Genomic DNA, 22,291 nt, shown 5'->3' with positions numbered 1-22,291 from the left:
TTTCAGCTCCCTGCAAATCTATAAGTGGAATGCATGGGTTCAATAAATGGATGGGCAGAGTTTGTCATATTACTCACTGTAAAATCGAGCTCTATACCATGAGGTTCAGAAAAAATGAGACAAGTGAACTTGCTGATTCCCAAAAAAGTGCAACAATGTAAAAGTGTGTCGATGAGTCCATAAAAAAGTATGCCTACCACTTTTTCACTCCCCACCAATTTGTTTTCTGGGTTACTAAAAAATGGTGGCCTATGAAAATGTATGTTCCTTTTTTCATGTTTACCACATTTATACCTAAATGTGTCAATTAAGTGCACAAAAACTCTATCAGGGTAGTATGGTGGTTAGTGTTGCTGCTTCACAGATGCAGTGTCCCGAGATTGAATCCACTGACTTGGCATTTTGAGTTGATGAAGTCTGCATGTTCTTCCTGTTTCCCTCTTCTTTTGCCTCCACATGCTCAATTTTTCTTTCCACGTCTCATAGACATGTAGGTTCAGTTAACTGGTGACTCTAAATTGGTCACAATGTGAGCGAGTGTGTGTGCCCTGCAAAGGACTGGCACCTTCTCCATTATTGCTTCTCATGCAGCATCCAGTACTACTAGGACAGGCTGTGGCCATGCAGCTCTGAATTGGTGAGAGTATGTGTGACAATTCATCCAGTGGCACAGTCTACGTAGTCTATTATTGTCTTTAGGGGGTGCTAAAGCTAATCCTGACAGCATCAGATTCAAGGTACAGAGTGCCCATTTTGCAAACTCACTTTAATGGGAACTAATGGTGTCACACATGTGCGAGTAGGAGGAAGCTGAGTGGACCAAGTGAAGGTAATTACCTGCCAGGCCAGGGGGTGGCAGGGTGCACTAATCCTACTTCTGTTATCTCTGCAGGCCAGATATGGGAAAACCTACCAGACACACCATCAATGACGTCACTTTTAGTTCCTGCACCACGAACGACGTCACTTCTGGGTTTGGCCTTTAAAGCCGCCAACATCCCGACAGTTAGTTCAGGACTCAAACCATTTCACAGGAGTGCTTACAAAAAACCCATTGCAGCCAGGGACAATATATGGGTGGCTGCCCCAAACCTTTTTGTGTGTGTCGAGGCTGTTCATTTCACAATGGTTATGTGCAATATTCATTTCAACTGAATTTATTTTTGTGTCACACTCTTCACACGTTCTAAGGTAAAATGCAAGAATAAATTTTAGATATTACTACATAATAATTAGCACAAATAAAAGGTGTATATTTGTTAAAACACACAGAAAACAAAGTAACAACTGATAAGCATACATGGAAACCAATAAAATCTGTCCATTAAATAATTGCTGAACTATGGCCAGTTGATAACAGAAGAAAGGAAAACAAAAACAGCAGTCAGCAGCATCCATGGAGACAATAAACCTCTGGGAGGTTCATGGTCATTTGTATGAGAGAAAGTCAAAGACAAAGTCAGACACAATCACAGTTCTAGAGACTTCAGCCAACCGGCCGCCTACTCCCTCCTGGGCATTCTATAGTAGAGTCTGCCCTCAGCCGACCAATCTGATGAGAGAATCTTTCCATCCGATGACTCCAAAGCTCCCAGTATCTCTGATGACTTTTCCATGAGCAGGAGAGCTTGAGTTTGACAGTAGAGCAGTGGCACCAAGTGCCACCATACTGTATATGCTAATAAAAGTAGTTTTTCCACCACAAGGTTTCAGGTAACTTAGCATAGAAACAGGAATAAGATGTACATCAGGTAACTGATTTGTGCTTCTATTTGTTAAAATTAACTTTTGTATTTTAATTGATTCTTATTTGTCATGGTGCACAGAGACATGTTGAATGTTGGATGGACATGCAAGTAGGAATTTCACTGGACTCATCATAGTACTTTGGCCGCTGGCTGGTCTGACAGTCTGTTGCAGAACACTTTCACACTAGAACAATTTAGTGTTGCCTATTGACTTAGAGTGCACAGCTCCAGGAGGGAACACAGAGACCAGAATTGAACTCTGAAAATGTGAAACACCATCATCTAACACTGAGCCAACATCCCGGCTATGCAACACGTTTCCACAAAACAAGAACATGTTTTTATTAAACCTTTGCACACACAGAGAAAAAATGATGAACAGGAGCTTCTTTATTGAAGTCTATTAGATGGTGAGATCTTTTGGTTTTGAAGCTGGCCTCCGAGTCTGGAAAAGTAAAGAGAACTCAGATTTTCAGTAAAAAGCTATAAGATGTCTAACAAAAATGGAGGGTTAGGGTTAACTTCTGTTGCACGAAAAAAGTCCGTAAAATGACATGAACTGGGGGGTAAAAAATGCACAGCTTGAATACCAGTGAAGCACAAAATGTTTGAAACAAAGACTGCAAAGCTGAGTCACCTCCAATTAAAATTAACAGAACGAGAATCAAATTCTGTTTCTCTGCTTCATTGTTGAGTAAGAAGACAGTAAGGGTGTTAATAAGCAAATGGCCAAATTCCTTACTCTCTGAGCTCTAAATTGGCAGGCTGCTATTCTTTGTATGTCTTTTCAGAAATTGAACTGTACCTAGCCCTTTGTTAAACTATTTTGGTCACATTTGTATCCTGATACATGATGTGCCATGTCCCCCTGCACTCATACACTTTTAATTAGAGAGTAAAAAATGTAACATGCCTGAATGGTAGACAAAAAAAAATGGCCAAGACATAAGTCTTTGAACAAAAACTAGAAGAAGTGGTATATAAGTGAAATATTATCACAGTAAACTAAACTGAAAATATGAGAACTCCCAATATGGTCTCATTGCGTTACCCTGAGGAAATCACTACAGCTTAGCTGTAGGAATATGGAGAAGAAATATCTGGATAAGATAATCTTCTAATGTAAATGATTGCCATATACTGTCACTGACTTTAAGAGTTTTACTTTAACTTTATCATCCCAGAGATGGAATTTCATTTGGCTTGTGTAAGTGACATTGAAAGTTGAAGAGAGAGATTTGTAATGTAGATTTCTGCGGAGCAGTTGGATTGAGAGCTTCTAAATGGCTCTGTGCCAAGATCGTGCATGATGATTTGTGTAATAATCTGGTTAAGCAAGTGTCAGATGATTTATACATGCCCTTGGTTTATGAAGAGATATGAATTTTTAATACACCTAATTTAATATAGCAATCCTGTGACCCTATAATGAGCCATGTCTTTTTAGTTTATCTGTCCGACACCAACACTGGGCTCAAGGCAGGAATCAGCTGTAGCTGGTGTGCCATACTCACCTTCATGTTCACTAATGTTGGACCAAGTTGGAACCATTAATCAACCTAAACGACACATCTTAGGACATGGGGAGGGTATGTGTATGTTAACACTCAAAGCAAAATCAGATAGAAGTGTAAGCTGCACACAGACAAGGGCTGGTCTGGAGCCTAGGATTCCAGAGCAGTCAGGCACTAGTCCTGTGCCCCCTAATCTTGAAATGATCAAGCAGAACTGGCTAAGAATGTGATGTCAAAATAAATATGTTTTCAAAAATACTAGCCCCCTAAAGCAGTGGTTGAATCTGTACCAAAACCACTGTACAGAACAGCTGAATGAACAAGGAATTATTAGAAAACCGGAAAAACAAAGGAGTGATTTATTGACTAATAACAAGGTAGTGGTTTGCCTCAGGTCAGCACCCATAAAAAGTAGTTATACTTGAAGTTGTTTTGTTATACAGCATTGACTGAGTGATTTTAATTTGGCTTTTTTGACACTGGTCAACAGAAAAAGATGCTGTACTGTCAAATTGAAATCTACTACAAATATAAAATGCAAAATAATTAATCACATTAAGTTTTCAGCCTCATTAAACTGACACACCTAAATTTTCACTGAGGCAGCTGATTGGTTTTAGAAGTTATCACCTGCCTGGTTTCCAATTGATTTTAGTGTAAATGCACCTTATCTGGAAGGTCCAACTTGTGGCAAGTCACCATGGTGGCCCAGTGCCAGTCAAAGCCCATTTGGAGCTCTAGGCAGGGGGGAAGGAGATCGCGTCCCTCTGTGTTCATAGCACGTAGTCAGTTTTGAGCTTTGATGAATTTGTCCCCCTCAGTGTCTGGAGCGTGTGCCCCTTCAGTTACATAAGTGTGGTTAATACAATATTACCAGCCTTAGTTGACCAGGTTAGTTCCCCTCGGTATTTAGGGTGCGCGCCTCTTCAATTACGTGTTTGGCCCCTCTGTGTAATAATGCAGACTTTACAGAATGTGTGCCCCTGAACATTTTTAAACAGCACCCTGAATGCATTGACAGGATCAGGATGTAACCACCATTTCAAATTTTTTGGTAAGGGTGGCCTGTGCCATTCCTAGCAAGATGTCGCCCTGGATGGCTGCCCATGTTGCCCATACCTTCACTGTGGTGGCCTAACCTACACAATGCAGACAAAAACAACTCTGCCAGCAACTCTGTGAAAAAGTAATTGAAAAGTACAAGTCAGAAGATGGACAAAATAAAATATCCAAGTCACTGAATATCTCCTGGAGTCCAGTTAAATCAATTATTAAGAGAAAGAGTATGGCACAGGTGGAAATCTGCCTAGAGCAGGCCATCCACAAAAACCGAGTGATCATGCAAATAGAAGATTAGTGACAGAGGCCACCAAGAGACCTCTGATAACTCTGAAGGAGTTTCAAGCTACCGTTACTAAGATTGGAGAGACAAACTGTCACCCAGGTGCTTCACCAGGGCAGCTTTATGGGAGAGTGACAAAGAGAAATACACTGGTTAAAAAGTGCACTTGATATCTCAACTACTGTAGAGACTCTAAACTCAGCTGGAAGAAGCGTCTATGATCTGAAGAGACTAACTTTGAGCTTTTTGACCATCAAACTAAATTCCAAGTTTGGTGCAAGTCAAACACTGCACATTATCACCCACAATGAAGCGCGAGGACATCATGCAGTGAGGATGTTTCTCTGCAACAGGCTTGTGAGGTCAGAAGTTAAAATGAATGTAGCAAAATACAGAGAAATCCTGGAGGAAAATACTGCAACTTACAACAACAAATTACAACAACAAACCCAAATCAAGCCAAAGCTGCACAGGAATAGCTTAAAAACAACAATGCTTATGTTCTGGAGTAGCAAAGTCAGAGTACAGATCTCAATCCAACTGACAATTTGTGTCTGGACTTAGAAAAAGGCTGTTCACTCACAATCCCCATGGAACCTGACAGAGCTTGAGCGGTTTTAGAAAGAAGAATGGCGAGAAAGAAAGAAAATTTACTAAAGTGACAACTGTCACAATGACAATACAGGCAACACTCCATATGTTAAAAAAAAAAAAAAAAATCCATTGACCACTTATTTTGGACATGCTGCTTTTGTTTATTTTATTACTACCTGTGCAGCCATCCATCCATCCACCTCTCTGTCCATCAGTTTTTGTGCCTGTTTACTTCATTATACTTTGTGGATTCTGTCTAAGTAGCAACGGGCACAAGACATGTACTATCATGGACATGAACACCAGACTACTGCATGACATTCCCACAATTTACAGATACCAATTAACCCTGTGCTAACAGGTTGAGAGGTGCAAACTACACATGACTGGAGAATTCAGGATTGGAACTTCAGAGCATGGAGCTGTGTGGTGGTAACATCAAACAATGTGCTGCCCTACTGTATTACAGTACATACATACTAAAAGGTAAAATGGCAATATTTAAAAAAGCCTGGAAAAAAGTCACCCAATTATGACCTTAAATGAAGTGTCCCTCATGGACCTATTAGATATTAAAATATCCAACTTATGTCACAATAGAAAATAATAACAAACTAATATTAAGAGAAGAAGTCATTAACACTAGAGCTGTGAATAGTTTAAGTAATACCCAAAATGACAAGTCTGATTTGCAGAAGGGACCATCTCCATCACCATCCTTGTTAAACGCACTGTCACATTTTACCCTTGAAGGCTGGTTCTGGGCTATGTCTACAGTCAACTCTGTTTATGTGACTTGACACTTAATGATCCAAATGTCACATGTTCAAAAAAATGCTTTTAATGCCCAAGGTCAGATTCAGCATTCTGGCAAAGCTTTAATTAGTCTGCCAAATAAAGAACACTCACGTTTAGCACAATGTGCTCCTGCCATGATTTCAGCTGTACATGACTGTTGAAAATCAGTAATGACCTCCCTCACATTAGTTACAGCATTCATTCAAACAATAGTTAAGGTCTGTACAGTCATAAACTAAAGCAAGCTTTCCATACATCATCTTTCCAAGCATAACAGAAATAAAGGCTTGAATGCCCACACAAGATGATAAAGCCACCCATCTAACCATCTTATTTTTTGCACCCACTCTTTCAATTGCAGGATTCAAATGATGATCAATTTATAAAATAGACCTTTCAATGATATTACCAAAAAATAAATAAAGCCATCTAACTAATGCCAGTTGCATCTCTAGATGGGACATAAAATATTTCACTGTGTTATTAGTTTTACACTATTATTTTACACTATTACTCATTTTATAATTCCTATTAATTTTCTCCACACACACACACATACATATGCAGTCTTCATCGTATAATATAGACCTCCTGCAATTATTCTTAAATAGACATTTCAAATTTGATAAAATGTACAATAAAATCCATCCATGTTTCAGGACCCTGAAGTCTATTATACGAATGCAGGGATTTAGAGCATACATTGGCAGCATTGGACACAAGGCAGGAGTGAACCCTGGACAGCATAAGAGTCAAAGACAGAGCAGCATCACAGCTCACTGTGCCAGTGTCGAGTCACTAACCTAATAAACATTTTGTCTGGATATAAATGGAAAACTCAAAGGATACAGGGAAAACATGCTAAATCCATACAGTCACTAGAAATCAAGACCTCATTCCTTTGGCTGTAAAACAGCGGCAGTATACCGCTGTGCTACCATGCCACATAATAAACTCTTTTAGTTCATTCATCTGTTTTATCTATTGCAGCAGTGCAGGTGCGAGACAGGAACTAACTCTGGAAAGTGAGCACTTTTACCCACACTTTGCCAATTCAGAGTGGCAATTAATCTCACAAACTCAGCTTAACCCGTTATGTGTTGAGGAAAGTAGAGAAAACCAACACAGAGATGGTGATGATAGGCAAACTCCACACATGCAATGACCAGTCCAAGATTCAGATGCTTGTACCAAGAACTATAGAATATCTATACCAGGATGCATCCCAGTCCCTCTAATGTGTTAATTAATGTAATGCATCCTGTTAGTAAAGGGTCAATGCACTTTTAAATTGCCATATGCCTCATAACTGCAAAAGAGGTACTATACAAATAGATTCATTTACTGAAACATGGTCAGATTGCCAAAATTCATTAGACTATTTCAGGGTTCACAGCTACAGTTCTTCTCAGTTGCTTATAAGATTTTTCCAAGCCATCAGTGTATGCTGTCAGTTCTAAAGACGAGTAAAACAGCAAACATTTTTGGGAAATGGTGAACTATTTCTCATTGCATGTACATCAGTCTCAAGTGGACTTTTTTGCAAAACACTAGACACAGTGATCATTTGATAATACCAAAGTCACCTGAAAGTCTCAAGTCACGGAAATCATCATGGCGTCAGCTGCTATGACCCTTTCCTACTAAAACAGGCCTAGTCTTGCAACTCATAACACACTTGTTGCAAATCTGTCTGTAAACTAATCAACATAAGCTACAACACATTAAAGGGATAGGTGGTGTGTTTGTTTGTTAATGTAAAATAGAACAAGGCAGACAATCGTGACCAATACGACAGAGAGAATGGGAAGGACAAAGGGGACGAGGAAGATGAGTACCTGCTGGAAGAAGTGACCTTATAGTGCGACATAGGACTGTTGTCTCTGATGTAATTAGAGAAACTATTGTAGACCATGTGATAAATCATGGTCTTTCTTTGCTTGAGGATGATTTGAGGGTGCAGCTAAATGGTCCACACCACAGTTGCCAGGGCACAGAGGTTCACACATTACTCTTTATTCAGCCATATCAGACAATGGTCCTGCAGTATACATCCCAACTGTTGGGTTAAATGTACAGATTTCTACTGGTTGCTGAAGGGAGTCAGGATGCTAGGGTGAATGGCCCACATTATGTAGTCATATGTGACAATGTCCCATTCCATCACTCGTCTGCAGTGATAGGAGGGGTTTAGGGTTCATCCACACATGTCCATTAAATTCCTTCCTCCATATTCACCATTCCTCAATCCTAATGAAGAGTTTTTGTCTGCCTGGAGATGGAAGGTTTAGGACCATCATCCCTACAACAGAATGCCTCTGTTGGATGCTATAACTGAGGCTTGCATAACAATCATAGCATCCAACCACTGGATCAGGCATGCTTGGAGGAGTTTACCACATTGCATTGATAAAAATATTTTATGTGACGTAGATGAAAACACTTGGCCCAATATCCAGGATAGGATCAATCAGGCACAGTCGATGATTTTGATTCTGATTTTCAAGTAAGGATTTATGGTTTAGGGCGGCACGGTGGCGCAGTGGTAGCACTGCTGCCTCGCAGTTAGGAGACCCGGGTTCGCTTCCCGGGTCCACCCTGCGTGGAGTTTGCATGTTCTCCCCGTGTCTGCGTGGGTTTCCTCCGGGCGCTCCGGTTTCCTCCCACAGTCCAAAGACATGCAGGTTAGGTGGATTGGTGATTCTAAATTGGCCCTAGTGTGTGCTTGGTGTGTGGGTGTGTTTGTGTGTGTCCTGCGGTGGGTTGGCGCCCTGCCCAGGATTGGTTCCCTGCCTTGTGCCCTGTGTTGGCTGGGATTGGCTCCAGCAGACCCCCGTGACCCTGTGTTCGGATTCAGCGGGTTGGGACATGGATGGATGGATGGATGGATTTATGGTTTATGTTTGAGCTTTCCTGTACCTGTATAAAGCCCAATACAATAATATTTCTTTTCAATGAATATTCGTCTTCTCTTTTTTGCATTTCACTTTGTTGGACCATCTTTGCGTATGCGTGTGTTTACTCAGTGATATTTATGGTGGATTACAATAAATGCATAAGACAAGAGATGTGCTATAAAACTTGCTATGGTTTTTGTTCTGCCTCGGTGAGATGTGTGGTTAGTGTTTTGCTTGTGAATATCCAGTGAATGCTTGAACATGGTACTGTTGTAATGTTACATGTTACTGTTTCAGTGGATTAGGCAGTTTTGCAACATTTATTTCTTATTGTGATTGGAGCAGTGAGTTTTGCAGTTAAAACAAAGAGTTTTGCAAAATGCTTTATTGTTTTGCAGGTTTTGTTGATTGTTAAGAGAATATGGCAACTATTTCCACTGCTGTGGTAAAGCACCTAGAAAAACTGTAACTTGCTGGTCACTGAACAGTACAGACATTTTACACTTTTTCTTTTTCAAACTGCCGTTGAAAGTCACTTTTATTTTAAGGTTACTTGTGATACCCCAGTCAATAAATGATAGCTCCTTTGTTTTGTTGAAACATAATTGTTCACTGGTGCCAAAGTTTCAAGGAATGTTTTACTGTCGAACCTGGAAAATAACAGCATCTTGGGTATTTCCATAACATATTACCATCTATGCAACATCTTAGGTCAGTAACCTCTTAAAAGTCTGTTTTAAACTATTATTTCAATATGTTACATGTATTAGGGCGGACATTTTGAGGTAAGGTTGTTATACTCACTAATTGCGGTAACATGTATAATTTTACTGTAATCTGTAAATGTGACAATAATAATCCCATCAATCTCAACTTTGTAGTGTGCCCTTTGCTTGGTTAGAGTTATAAATGCAAATGGTTTTTGAAAAAGCATAAAACAGAGATACATACAAATGTTAATTTCTGCCTTCTCCTGGGTATATCTTAACTATGGGCCCAAACCACCTCAACTGGCTTCTCCCAATCTGGAGTAGTAGTGGTTGTACTCCAAAGTCCTTTTCCATCACCAAACATCTTAATGGAGTGTAAACCCAGTGACCCTCCACAGGAACCCAATTTCAACTGTTCGAAATCACAAATCTCATTCTTTTAGTTATTACCCAGAGCTGATGACTGTGGGTGAGAAGGAAATGTAGTCTTGTAAATTGATAGCTCCCTCATTAATATCCTGATCTAGTACAGGGAGATTCACTCGAAAGAGGCCCTGAATATTTTGTAATAACTCTCGCTAGGACGAAGCAATCTGAACGAAACAACATGCAATGTGCTACGCAGTATAAGGAGCTTCGAACAAGCTGGGATGCCCCTGCATTAGAGCGATGCAGTAGGTGGTGGACAGCCGTTGTGATGTTTAACCTCCGTTTGCAACTTCTGGGTGCATATCACCTGCACCCCTTCACTCAGTCACTCGACTTCTCATCAGGATGGTGGTGTACAGTATTGAGCAGCATGTCTTTGTGGTGAAAATCTATTGGGTCACCAATTCGTTTAAACGATGTCAGAATCAACTGAATAATCGTGAGTTAACAGAGGGTTACTTCCAGCAAGATGGAGCAACATGTCACACATTGGCAAGGAGCATAGCATAAATTGAGTCCTTCTTCAGCAACAGGGTAATTTCAAAGGGGCTTTGGCCACCAAAGATGCCGTATCCGACACCACCAGACTTCTTCCTTTGGGGTATGCTCAAAGGAAAAGTCTATTGGAACAAACTTCACACTGTGGAAGATTTGAAGGAAAACATCCAACGTGAAATTGCTGCTATTCCCCTAGAGACGCTTGCTGATACATTCAGGAACATGGAGCACCGCGTCTAAAGGTGTCTGGAAGAAAACGGAAACCACTTCCAGCATCGCATGTAATGCAATCGATTACACATACGTCAAGGTGTATAGCGTATTTTTTAGTTCAGAATGCTTCATCGTAATGGGAGTTACAACAGAATAGTCAGGGCTTCTTTCAAGTGAATCTCCCTGTAGAATGTTTTTAAAACTGCTGACCAATACATTAGTTAAGCTTGCTATTACCTTTTCCTTCACTCTTGAACAAGAACACAAAGTACAGAACTTGAACGCGACCACTTGCTTCAGCTTGTCCAAAGACACCAAGCTCATTTTGATCCCAGTTGCATTACAGTTCCGGCACACATCAGAGATTACGTTATGATGAGGCCAAGGAGACAATATCACTTGCAAACTGAGGAGATGTAAATCTTAGATTCCCAAACCTTGGCTGTACTTTGATACATCCTGTCCATGGAAATCATGAACAGGATAGGAGACAAGATGTTCATTAGCACTACATAAATAAACACAACTCTTGTATCCAAATGCAGGGGGCGAATGGCATGAATGTTAAATCTTAATTTCATAAAATTGTATTTCAGCACTGGCCTTCTGAACTGAACTCTGCCTTGCTTTACTATACTGCACTTTCTCTTGTTTCAAATGATGAAGTGAAGTCTGCATCTGCCCCGTGTTTCTGTGTAGGTTTTCCAGTTCTCTCCCACATCCCACAGATGCTCATATCTGGTCGACTGCCAGTTCTTAACTGGCCTTGCATGAGTGTGTGCGGGTGGTTACAAGTGGGTGTTTCACACTATGGCAAGCCATTTTAACACATAATACCTTGTGTTTATTGCTATTTTAGACATCTGCAAATACATTTTCACTGTAGAGATAACTGTAATCATATTAAACTAGTTAGAACTGTAATTACAGAGATACATAATTTAATTTGGATTAGTGAAAATTGAGCTTTTTGCCAATAGCCTACAATGGAGCAGACAATTGCAGGTACAATATTTGTAATTCCATTTGAGAAAACTTGAATTACAGCTATTTATAATTATACTGCAACTAGTCAAAATTAGAATTAGAGATCTTTATAATGAATTAATAATGTCTAAAATGTAATTATAGATACCTAAAATTCAATATGAACTAGTCAAAATTAATGCAAGATATCTGTTTGTAACTGATCAAAATGTAATTATAGAGAAATCTAATCACACATATGGCCAGTGAAAATGTAATAACACATACAAGCAGAAAGCTTTGTATATATATCTGCAATTCTCATTTTGAATATTCAGTTGTTGATGCCTCAATTTTGAATTATGGCTTGACAAAATTATATTCTAGATGTCTAAAATGTATTTTTGCCTCAACAGAATGGAATTTTGACTTGTCAAAGTGAGGCATCAGATGTAAAAATGGCTGGCCATACTCACACTGTGTCTTAGGGCTCACTGCATACTACATATCTGGCAATGCTTCGTTCTTCATCCTATTTTTATTCCGATTATCTGCTTGATTCTCTGTTCTATTCAGTTTGCTCTGTAAAGGATCATGATAATGATGCTGTTTATTTTCCATGGAACCTCAAAATTAATTGAACCCTACTTTTAAATAAGTAATTATACACACCTAGGATATGTTCAAAGTTTAAAGCGCTAATATTTAAACTGCCAGTTACGAGCGCCCAAAAAGTGCCCCCAGGTATGTTACCCATTTTTGTGGCTGTTGATTTTAATCAGCAGCACCAAAAGAGTGTATAGAATGTGCGTTCAATCGCCATGGAGACGAGGGACACATTTCCACGGCAGCTAAACTGATTACACTGAGAACATTAACATTCCTTTTCTTTAGCGACTAATGTTCATTCTGGAGTTTTTACTGGGTTTATCGGTGGTTCATCAATACATATTCGGATGCACGTGCAGTTTTAAAGAAAGAAAGAAAAAAAGTACTATAATTCGTCGATAAATTGGTACGAACGTGCAAAAACGATCCACAAAAACTTATTTTTGATGCAAATTAGGTTCACTGCTCCCATCACACTAAAAAGACCCTCAAAACACGCCCCCACAATTGAAAGCAGCGCTTCAAAACTTCTACGGAATTCTGCATTTTGTACAAGCGTCAGTCGCGGTCTTCACGTAAAGAAAACTGGACAAAGTCCGTGAACCGAATCCTTTCCAAATCATCTGAAACCGTGATGGCACATCTGTAGCTGCCACCAAAGTCAAAGTGAGTTCCACCTTACTTAACTGATGGACCGAGTGATTTTCACTCGGCGTTGCAAAACTTAATCTCACAGATACGACATAAATAAAAGGTCTTCAATAAGGAACAAAGTCTTTCCTGATTGTTTAGACAAACATCAAGTGTACACTTTGATAAATGAGACAAAACACTTGGAGTACAGTAAACACTTTCAGAAAACAAAACGATGTCAAGTCACAGAAGACATTTGTACCTGCGCGCACTGGATGTTTCGTATGATTCGCTCTTCTGCAGTCCTCTTTAGTGGAAGCTAGGACTGAATTCTGTGTTCCCAGCTGGATTCATCACGAAAACACCGCAGAGCCTCTAATGATTTATCCGGTGCTCGGTCAAACGATCTCAGTCACACAGCCGCCCCCCTAGCTGCCCCTTCACGCGCACGCGCACGCGCAACTCTCTCAAAAAACGAGCCCGCTTTGATGCGCACCCCCGAGGATATGAATTAGATAAGCGAAGCGGGTCAGAAGATGGACGTGCACGTAATACTAGCCGTCAACGTGTCCTAATACATTTTACGAACTTTACTTTTAAAATCAGCCTTTAGAAAATTTAACATGAAATATGGGAAATGATGAAAACTTAAGGTGTCGCGATAACGCAGTGGTTGGAATGGAAGATGGGGGCGCATTTTTAAACCTTATGTCTGTGTGGATTATTCATTTGTTTTTCCTCCCGCACCACACAGGTCTGTATTAGGTTAAATGGGAACTCTAAATCGGATTTGCATGAAAGAGTGCGTGTGGTGGATGAGTGGGTATACCCCGCAATTTACTGGCGTCCCGTTCAGAAATAGTTCGTGACCCTCCTGCTATAGGAGCCACTGCACTGGATTATGGGAGACTAGCAATAGCTTCCACATGCTGCTTTTCCATAAACCCCAAAGAACCATTTATTTTCCATTTGTTTTTTTTACTTTCATTACTTCAGTGTCTATATGTTCTTGTATTTTTTACCTGCCCCGAGAATGCTGATCATCTTACTTACACACAGGAGTACCTACAGGGTTCTAGCCTTGACAGCACTTGGGCAAACTCTGCCACATGTAAGAGTAGCAACAGTTTATCAGGCTGAGCTAAAATGACAACTGAAGCGAACACACAAACACACAAGGACTCACACACACACACACACAACCATATTAATAGGCTGAGATATTTCATTGCTTGTATCAATATCTGTATTTGCATTCTCACCCACAAAGCAGACATGGAGTACTTAACAGCTGTTGATTTTTTTTTTTTTTGTCACTGGTTAACATTGCCAAGAACTTTTCTACCATCTTATTTTATATTTGCCTTTATGCTGCACTTTGTCGTAGACCTAACTTTCTAGGTCACATTTTTTATTATTCTTTGGCTGACACCATTATCCAAGGCAACTTACAACATCTGAAAGATACAACTGGTTACACTTTGTTCGTTTTTTCCTATTGTAGGACAGGCAGGTGATGTGACTTCATCATGCTCACACTGTGTCAGTAGCAGGATTTGAACCCAAAAACTCAGCATTTGATGGCCAAAACCTTAACCACTATGCCACACATGACTTGATGTGTTTCTGTTTAGTCTGTGTTAAACAAGTCAAAACAATCCAAACCACCAAAAGCAGGGCAACAGAGTCTTTAGAAAACGGTTAACAGAATAACGATGCTCTGAGTGCAGGCTTCTCTTCTACATGACCACAATGGCCAAAGCCTGTCAGTGACTGTGATTTGTAATTCTCTTCAGATTCACACAGGTACCATATCAACACAGGAAGCAACTGCAACCTTCGCAGGAACCTTTGTAAAAATTTCAAAGTAACCACAACAAGTATATGGCAAGCCATGTTACCATTGAACCCTTCATTCTTAAGCACTGGTGATATTAATATGTCATCCAGTGGTGAGGGAGGGCGACTAAATGCTAAAAAAACCTTGTTTCTTATTTTTCTTTGTATAGGCACTGACCACCTCTCACCTACAGATAGCCACGTACTTGTTCTGAATATCAGCATACTGATAATGCAATGTACTATTTTCATATTTGAAATCAGCTCAGTATGCATCTATGGTAAGCTGTTTTAGCGTGAATCCATCTTTTGTTATCAAAATTCAAATTACTGATATTCTCCTTTACTGCATTTGGCGCAGACATTCAGAATTTAATATTACCTTTTTTTTGGAATTTAAGTCTTTTTAAATTTGATTTCAACATTTTAAATTTTAATATTGGCATCTTCAAATTTGATATCAGAATTTAAAGTTGATCTTTCAAGTTCAGGTTTACTTTCATGATAAGATTCTTACTAGCACGTTGACCACAGACAGTGACAGTGACATAATAGTAAAAATGGGCAGTGAATGCATCACCTTACATTAAATCGAACTTCAGACCAGAGATAGAAGAACACACCATGCAATGTCACTATTACAGGATTTTGAGTTCAGCCTTATGATCTGAAGATAAAAATGGCTTCTGAATCTAGTGGTCCTGTATTGTTTGCCAAAATTAAAAAATTAAAAATTTCATATCAAGCAAACCTTTGAAGCTTGCAGGCTGTACATATTCTATCCTGATATCAAACCTGACATTGCACATATCAAACTGAAAACAACATTTGAATTTTTATGTTGAAAAATAAGTATTAAACGGTGAGATGCATTTCCATGCATATAAACTTGAAGTATCTGCTCATGCATGTCTGGTCATGAAGATAATGTTTGATCACAGCTGCAAGGTGCATTCTTGGTTATAGAAAAAGCTAGTCTGAAACAAGAAGAATTCAACAATCTCCTTATGCTTCCTCACACTAAGGAAATTAAGACATCTCCTGTCTAATCCAAATTTCAGCATACAGTACACCTGGGACTGACCCACTGCACAGTATAATACAGAAAAAATCATTGAAAAACATTCAGTCCAGCAGCTATATACTGTATACTGTATGTATATATATATATACATTTATATATATATGTGTGTGTGTGTGTGTGTGCGTGCGCGTGTGTGTGTGTGTGTAAATAAATATAAATAGCAATCACTTACTCAAATAGCCAGCTGCTTTAATTAAATAGTCAAGAGTTTTCTCCTTCACCCACCACCTTTTAACTGGGATAAAAACTGAGCTCCACAAGCATACCTTTAGTCAATATTATTTTTGTTCATAAAAATTATTTATGAGCGCTTTGACATCTTTTCAGTTTTCATATCTGGAGCCTCAAGATCTATTGGTAGAAGAAATCCCCTTTTATGATATACTGTTTGATGCGTCTTGATGTCTAGTTATGCAAGATGTAAAGCTTTTTGGAGTTCCTTCCAATTTATGGCCTTCTAGACCCAAAGAATCTTCATTTTTACGCCATTTCTGAACCATATTTTGGGCAGGAAATGACACCCTTATGATAAAAAGTATACCAATTGATGTCTGCAGTAATAATGATCAGAAGAATTTGAAGTTGTGCCTGCCACATCCACCGACCTCAGTGGTTCATTGCCTAATGGGATACAAGGTGTTGTATTTTTACACTTAAACCAACAGTATACTACTATATTAATAAAAACAGACAGAAATGCAGCAATTATCAAACTTCCAACATTTTATGTGTGTAACAAGTTCCAGCAGTAACGTGCGCCTTAATACCAAGGTGCAGGCACATCACACATTCAATGCAATTATTTGTAACATTAAATAGAGCTTAGATTTAGTCTTAAATTCTTACATATACATAACACAAGGGGTCAAAGTTACTCCTTTTCACAGCACTGTGAAAAAATGGGGATCAGTAATATAGGCACATGAAGTGTTTTTTTATACAATTATTTTTGATACTGATTTTCTTTACTGGTGGTCCTAGCCTTCTCTGAGCCACTTCCAGAAGGTTAAAAATAACAAATTTAAAACCTAAGCATGTGGGGTTTTGTTTTAGAATTTTTCAAGGTTAGTGATTACAAATATGTTATTTTTGATCCTTTACTACTACTACTACTATGGACCTCTATGAAAAGGGGAAAAAATAATACATTTCAATTACAATTGAGAATATTTAGACTTTAAACATTTAAAAAGAAGTACACATTTTAATATTTCAGATATTTGACTTAACTATTCTTGTTTATTATATAATTCTACCTCATGAAGTAAATTATTTCTTATGAACCACCTGGATTAAAGCAACTTACTGTATATGAATTCAGACTTTTATCATTCATGTTATTATTATTAGTAGTAGCAGCAGTAGCAGTTGTAACATTGTTAATGTATACAGCGCAATGAAACTCTATTTTCCTATCTGACCAACATGTGGCATATCGCCACTCCCCAGTGACTTGTTAATAGTGAGTCACAAAACTTGAAATATACTTTTTTTACTACATTATTTTTCTTGCACTCAAATGGGGTTTGGTGAAACTTCTCTCATATAAGATGATATTCTGGCAATGCTATCTGGTGCTTATCTCTTCAGAGAGTCATCAAGTCAGCACCAAATTACCAACACCCAGTTATTGGGGCTGATGTAGATGATTTGACTAGTGTGTGTCAGAGGGCAATGGTAAAGAAACTGGAAATCATCTCAACTGATGACAGACATCCATTACATGTAGAACTAAAGTTCAGTAAATCAGAAAAGACAGTCGCTTTGAAAACTCACACAAATAGCTCCAGAAATTCCTTTCTTCCTTGTGCCATTTGTCTTTTCAATAAGAAATATTGGAGATAATGAATAAGGTTTTGATATATATCCTGTAATCTTTTTTTGGTGTAAATATGCATTATCTAACTGCCTTACCTTAACCTGTCTTGTTTCTATTTGTTTGTTTTATTTCATTCTGTCTTGTTATTAGATGCAACCGAGAAGGCAAATTTCATGTTTTCTTGTGTAAACATGACTAAATAAAGAAACCTTAAACCTTACCTTCACTAGAGGACACGCACAGAACTTGATGTTTATGAAGGGCCAAAGAAATCATTAGGAACCCATCTCACCCTTGCCACCACCTTGGCACTCTGCTGCCTTCTAGAAGGTGTTATAGTTCTAGTAAGACACACATTTCCAGACTACTGAAAAGATTCTAGTCGAGTGCTATTAGAAACTACATATGGTTTTATAGCTGATTGCTCATCTATCATCAATGGGAGAAACGTACAACATCTCAGAGACTCATGTTAATCACTGTGAAATGGAACTACTCCACTCTTTACTAGTTATATTTTCCACCTTCAATGTTTTATTGTTTTTATTATTTTATTGGTTTATATTATTGCATGTGTGTGGTTTAAAATGTAGAGCATATGTTGAATCTGTTGAAGATTCTGTTTTTATTAAATTGTATGTATTATATAGGGGAGACACTAAAATTTTGTTATACGTCTGTGCAATGACAATAAAAGACATTCTATTCTATTCTGTTTTACTCTATTCTATGTTTACTCTGAAACAAAAGTTGATTTTCTTATACATTTTACTTTCATCTCCTACTGTATACAGTAATGCAATTTTATTTCCTATCAGGTGCCACCATTTGAAGTTTGTGGCTAAGATGTAATATCTTGTTATTGGGTTGTGGTTCCTAGAAGACATGCATCATAACACCACTAGTGTAATGCTTTAAAAGCCAGCTCAATATGTCATTTGCCATGAAGATTACTCTTTTGATTTCAAAATAATGGTGTTGTTTTGTTTCTAAGAAATTTTTTGATACCAACCCTGGTCTAGTTTTTGACTTTGATTTGGTTGATGATTTTCCTTAAGATGAAAAGATTGATTGACTTCCTGGTAATGATCCCTGCTAGTATACTTGGTTCAGGCTCATCTATTGATCTCTTTATGTATCCTAGTAGTTTGCTACGGTTATTTCCTGTGTAAAGGCTATTACTGCACTGTATTCCCTATGAAATTTCAATAGATAACACTTTTCCATAATGCCTCACTGAATATATAAGTTAGAATATACTGAAAAATCCATCCATTTTCCAACCCGTTGAATCCAAACACAGGGTCACGGGGGTCTGCTGGAGCCAACACAGTGCAGGAATCAATCCCGGGCAGGGTGCCAACCCACCGCAGGACACACACAAACACACCCACACACCAAGCACACACTAGGGCCAATTTAGAATCACCAGTCCACCTAACCTGCATGTCTTTGGACTGTGGGAGGAAACTGGAGCGTCCAGAGGAAACCCACACAGATACGGGGAGAACATGCAAACTCCACGCAGGGAGGACCCGGGAAGCGAACCCGGGTCTCCTAACTGCGAGGCAGCAGCGCTACCACTGCGCCACCGTGCCGCCCTACTGAAAAATCAATTCTCCTTATTTATAAAAGTTTTTATGATTTAATCTGTTCCATATCATCACCTGTAAGACTGCGGTCTGCATGTAAGTAGTTATAAAAAATATAACAGCAATGTGAGGGAAAGAAGAAAAGTACAATAAAGATTCGAAACACACATTTGATCACTGCCAATAACAGCTACAGATAATTAATAACATTTTATAAGCATTGAATACATATTTTTTAGTAATTTACAAATCTGCATTCACCAGCTACATTCAATAATAATCACAATTGTACCAATTTTTTAAGCCTTCATTCTGCTATATCATCTACAAAGCAACACACCTACTGTGTCAGTTATTTAGAGTATATGCTGATGAAGACAGGTAGGCTACATTATTAGATAAAACTATTTCTAAAAAATAGTTTGTTTTTCATAAAAAAATCATTTATTCATTCTGGCTCAATAATTATGTATGATGTAAAATAAACAACTATCCTTCAGAAACACAATATTGACATACAGAGCACTGCTTATTTTTTTTTCTTTGACACAGAGCTTACTCTTCATTGATATCTTTGTCTACATATAAAATAAGTCATTCATTGCAGCCGCCTTTCTCCAAATTCAGAACCTGCTGCTCAGGGTAACCCTAAAATAAACAGTAATTACAGTGTCAAATATGTTAATTTTAAAAATAAAATATGGCCACTCTCTGACTTCATGTTACAGTTTCTATTCACCACAGCCCTTAATCTAGTAGCTCAATTTATACATTACTTTTTTTTAGATTTCAAATAAAATTAGCATGAAAGTTACAAGTGAATGCATTATTAACCAAAAAAAATCTAAAATAAAATCATGAATTTTTTTGAACCCCTTCATACCATTATGGAGTTGTGGGGGTGCTGAGCTTATCCCAACATCAAGAGGCTCAAGCAGGAAATAACCCTGGCTAGGATGCCACTCCACAACAGGGCACAGCCAGGCAGGATCTGGCGACAACAAGGATGCCATCCACCTAAGCACTACGTGAAACTGCCTGTTCCAGTTAAGGGGTGCGAAGTTCCAGGGCCCTTCCTGACAGTAATAGGAGCCAACCTTTAATTGGGATGCCTGCCCATCCAAGAGAATCAAAATATTGACTCATGAAATTTCCAAACTTTCCAATTCTAATGCAGGATAAGGGTGGTCCAGAAGCCCATCCAACAGCACTGGTAGGAAGGAAGGTACCATTCCTGGATGGGATGGCAGGCTACTGTAGAAATACAAGTAGTAATTTGCCAAAATTAACTTAATTGTCAAGCAAAATTAAAGTTTAAAATTTGATAATGTTTCTAGATTTATCCAGTTTTAGCCCTCTTATTAAGCGTCTGGTGATGTGGAGCCGTTTTCCACATCAAACATCCCGGAAAATACAAATGATTTTTGCAGTCTCTCAAGACCTTGAATTGGCTAAGTGGGTACAGGAAACAGATGGATGGATAGATATTATTATTTTTTTACATGTCATGATTTTGGTGCCCACTTGCTTCATGCATTTGAGGCATTGACTGAAGTGTCTATTCACTTTTTCTTTCAACCCATTTATCCAGAGCAGGGTCTTAAAGACCTGGGACCACCTTGTCACAACTCCTGGAAGCATTCAAGGTTACCTGATAGCTCTGCTCAACAAACCAAACAGCACAGATTTTCTTCTGACATATCAGAATTTTGGTGCTCTTTTATCAGCAGCCATGACTCAATTATTCTCATTCTAATGTCACACTCAAAAGATATGTTGCTTTCTCTAACAAACATGTGTATGATTATTAAGATTCATTGCAAATATTAAATTACAGAAAAAAAAAACCTTTTTGGATTCATCTATTAAAAAAATCAAGAAAGAATAAACAAATTCTATCACCCACCAGCATCCTCATATAAAACTGCCAAAATGAAATCATTGTTGTGCCACCTTCTGCTATTTGTGAAGCTGAAGCGGGCTTTAGTATAAATACAGCAGTGCTATTGCATCTATCGATTAGCTGAGGATGCATCTGCTGAGCTTGAAAAGATGAGACAGGTATTGGCATGCTGGGCTCACTCAGTGGGCTTCAGTGGCAAACAAACAGTAATCTCAGATGTGCCCTGAAGCTCTCAACATGGCATTTTGTGTTTAAGCCCTGGTAGCATGGCTCGGAGGATGAAAACACTTTTTCAGTCCTCTGGGCAGGAGAGATTTCAGTAATTCCATTCAGAGCACTTTACATTTTCTCTCACCATGGCACTGTGCTCTTTTTGCTCTCAGCTGATGCAAATCCAAGGTCAAAGACTGGCTGTCTCCCAATATGTTAGTCTAGCTCTTAAACGGCATGAAAGTGATAATTAGCAAAGAGCGAACAGCGAAACGCATAATTTGCCCATTCTTAATGCAAGTGTAACATTTCATCTTGTACACGTTAAATCAGAGTATCATGGGGTTTAAAGCGGCTACCATTAACACACTCACATTAGCTAGATCTCAGCCTCACAACATAAGACACAGATGTGAAAAATGGAAAATCCTCTTATTGCAGATATTAAAGTGATGGAATACTCAAAACACAGCAGCACAGAATGAATTCAGCAGTAAATAAAAGCAATATTCAGACTAAAACAAACAGGCTTGTTGTTAAAATGATGATGGGAAACATTGTTGCAGTTCTGGCATTAGGGAAATGGTGAGAATATTTTCTTGGCTTTTTACCTAACTGGTGAATGGCAGGGACAGAGGAAAGGGAAAGGAGCTTTAAGCAGTTAGTATCTGCAAACTGCCTCTGTGTCAGAGAAGTCCAACCATTAAATCACTGAATTGTAATTTTTTGCACCTGATTTGGGTAAAATTTCATAACATACCAACATGGAAGAGCATCAAGGAAAACACTGAAGTGATTAATAAAGAGGGACTTGGACAGAATACAGGCATGGGCAGATGAAATTTAATGTAAGTATATGTAAAGCATTTCATGTAGGAAGTAATAATCTTAGA

The 22,291-nt window shown here is 38.6% G+C and overlaps 1 protein-coding gene across 1 annotated transcript in view; it reads right to left on the bottom strand.

Moving 5' to 3' along the window:
- Nucleotides 1–20,191, bottom strand: part of LOC114658375 (uncharacterized) — a 54,927-nt gene extending 34,736 nt beyond the window's left edge. Inside the window, exon 1 of the mRNA XM_051933200.1 lies at nt 20,169–20,191. Within this exon, the coding sequence (XP_051789160.1) occupies nt 20,169–20,171 (3 nt within the window). The 5' untranslated portion in view covers nt 20,172–20,191. The remainder of the gene's footprint in view (nt 1–20,168) is intronic.
- Nucleotides 20,192–22,291: the final 2,100 nt, after the last annotated feature.

The sequence above is a fragment of the Erpetoichthys calabaricus genome, chromosome 10, assembly GCF_900747795.2.
Source record: "Erpetoichthys calabaricus chromosome 10, fErpCal1.3, whole genome shotgun sequence".
Taxonomy (NCBI): Eukaryota; Metazoa; Chordata; class Cladistia; order Polypteriformes; family Polypteridae; genus Erpetoichthys; species Erpetoichthys calabaricus.
The sequence above is the reverse complement of the archived record's forward strand: the minus strand, read 5'-3'. Positions and strand labels throughout refer to the sequence as shown.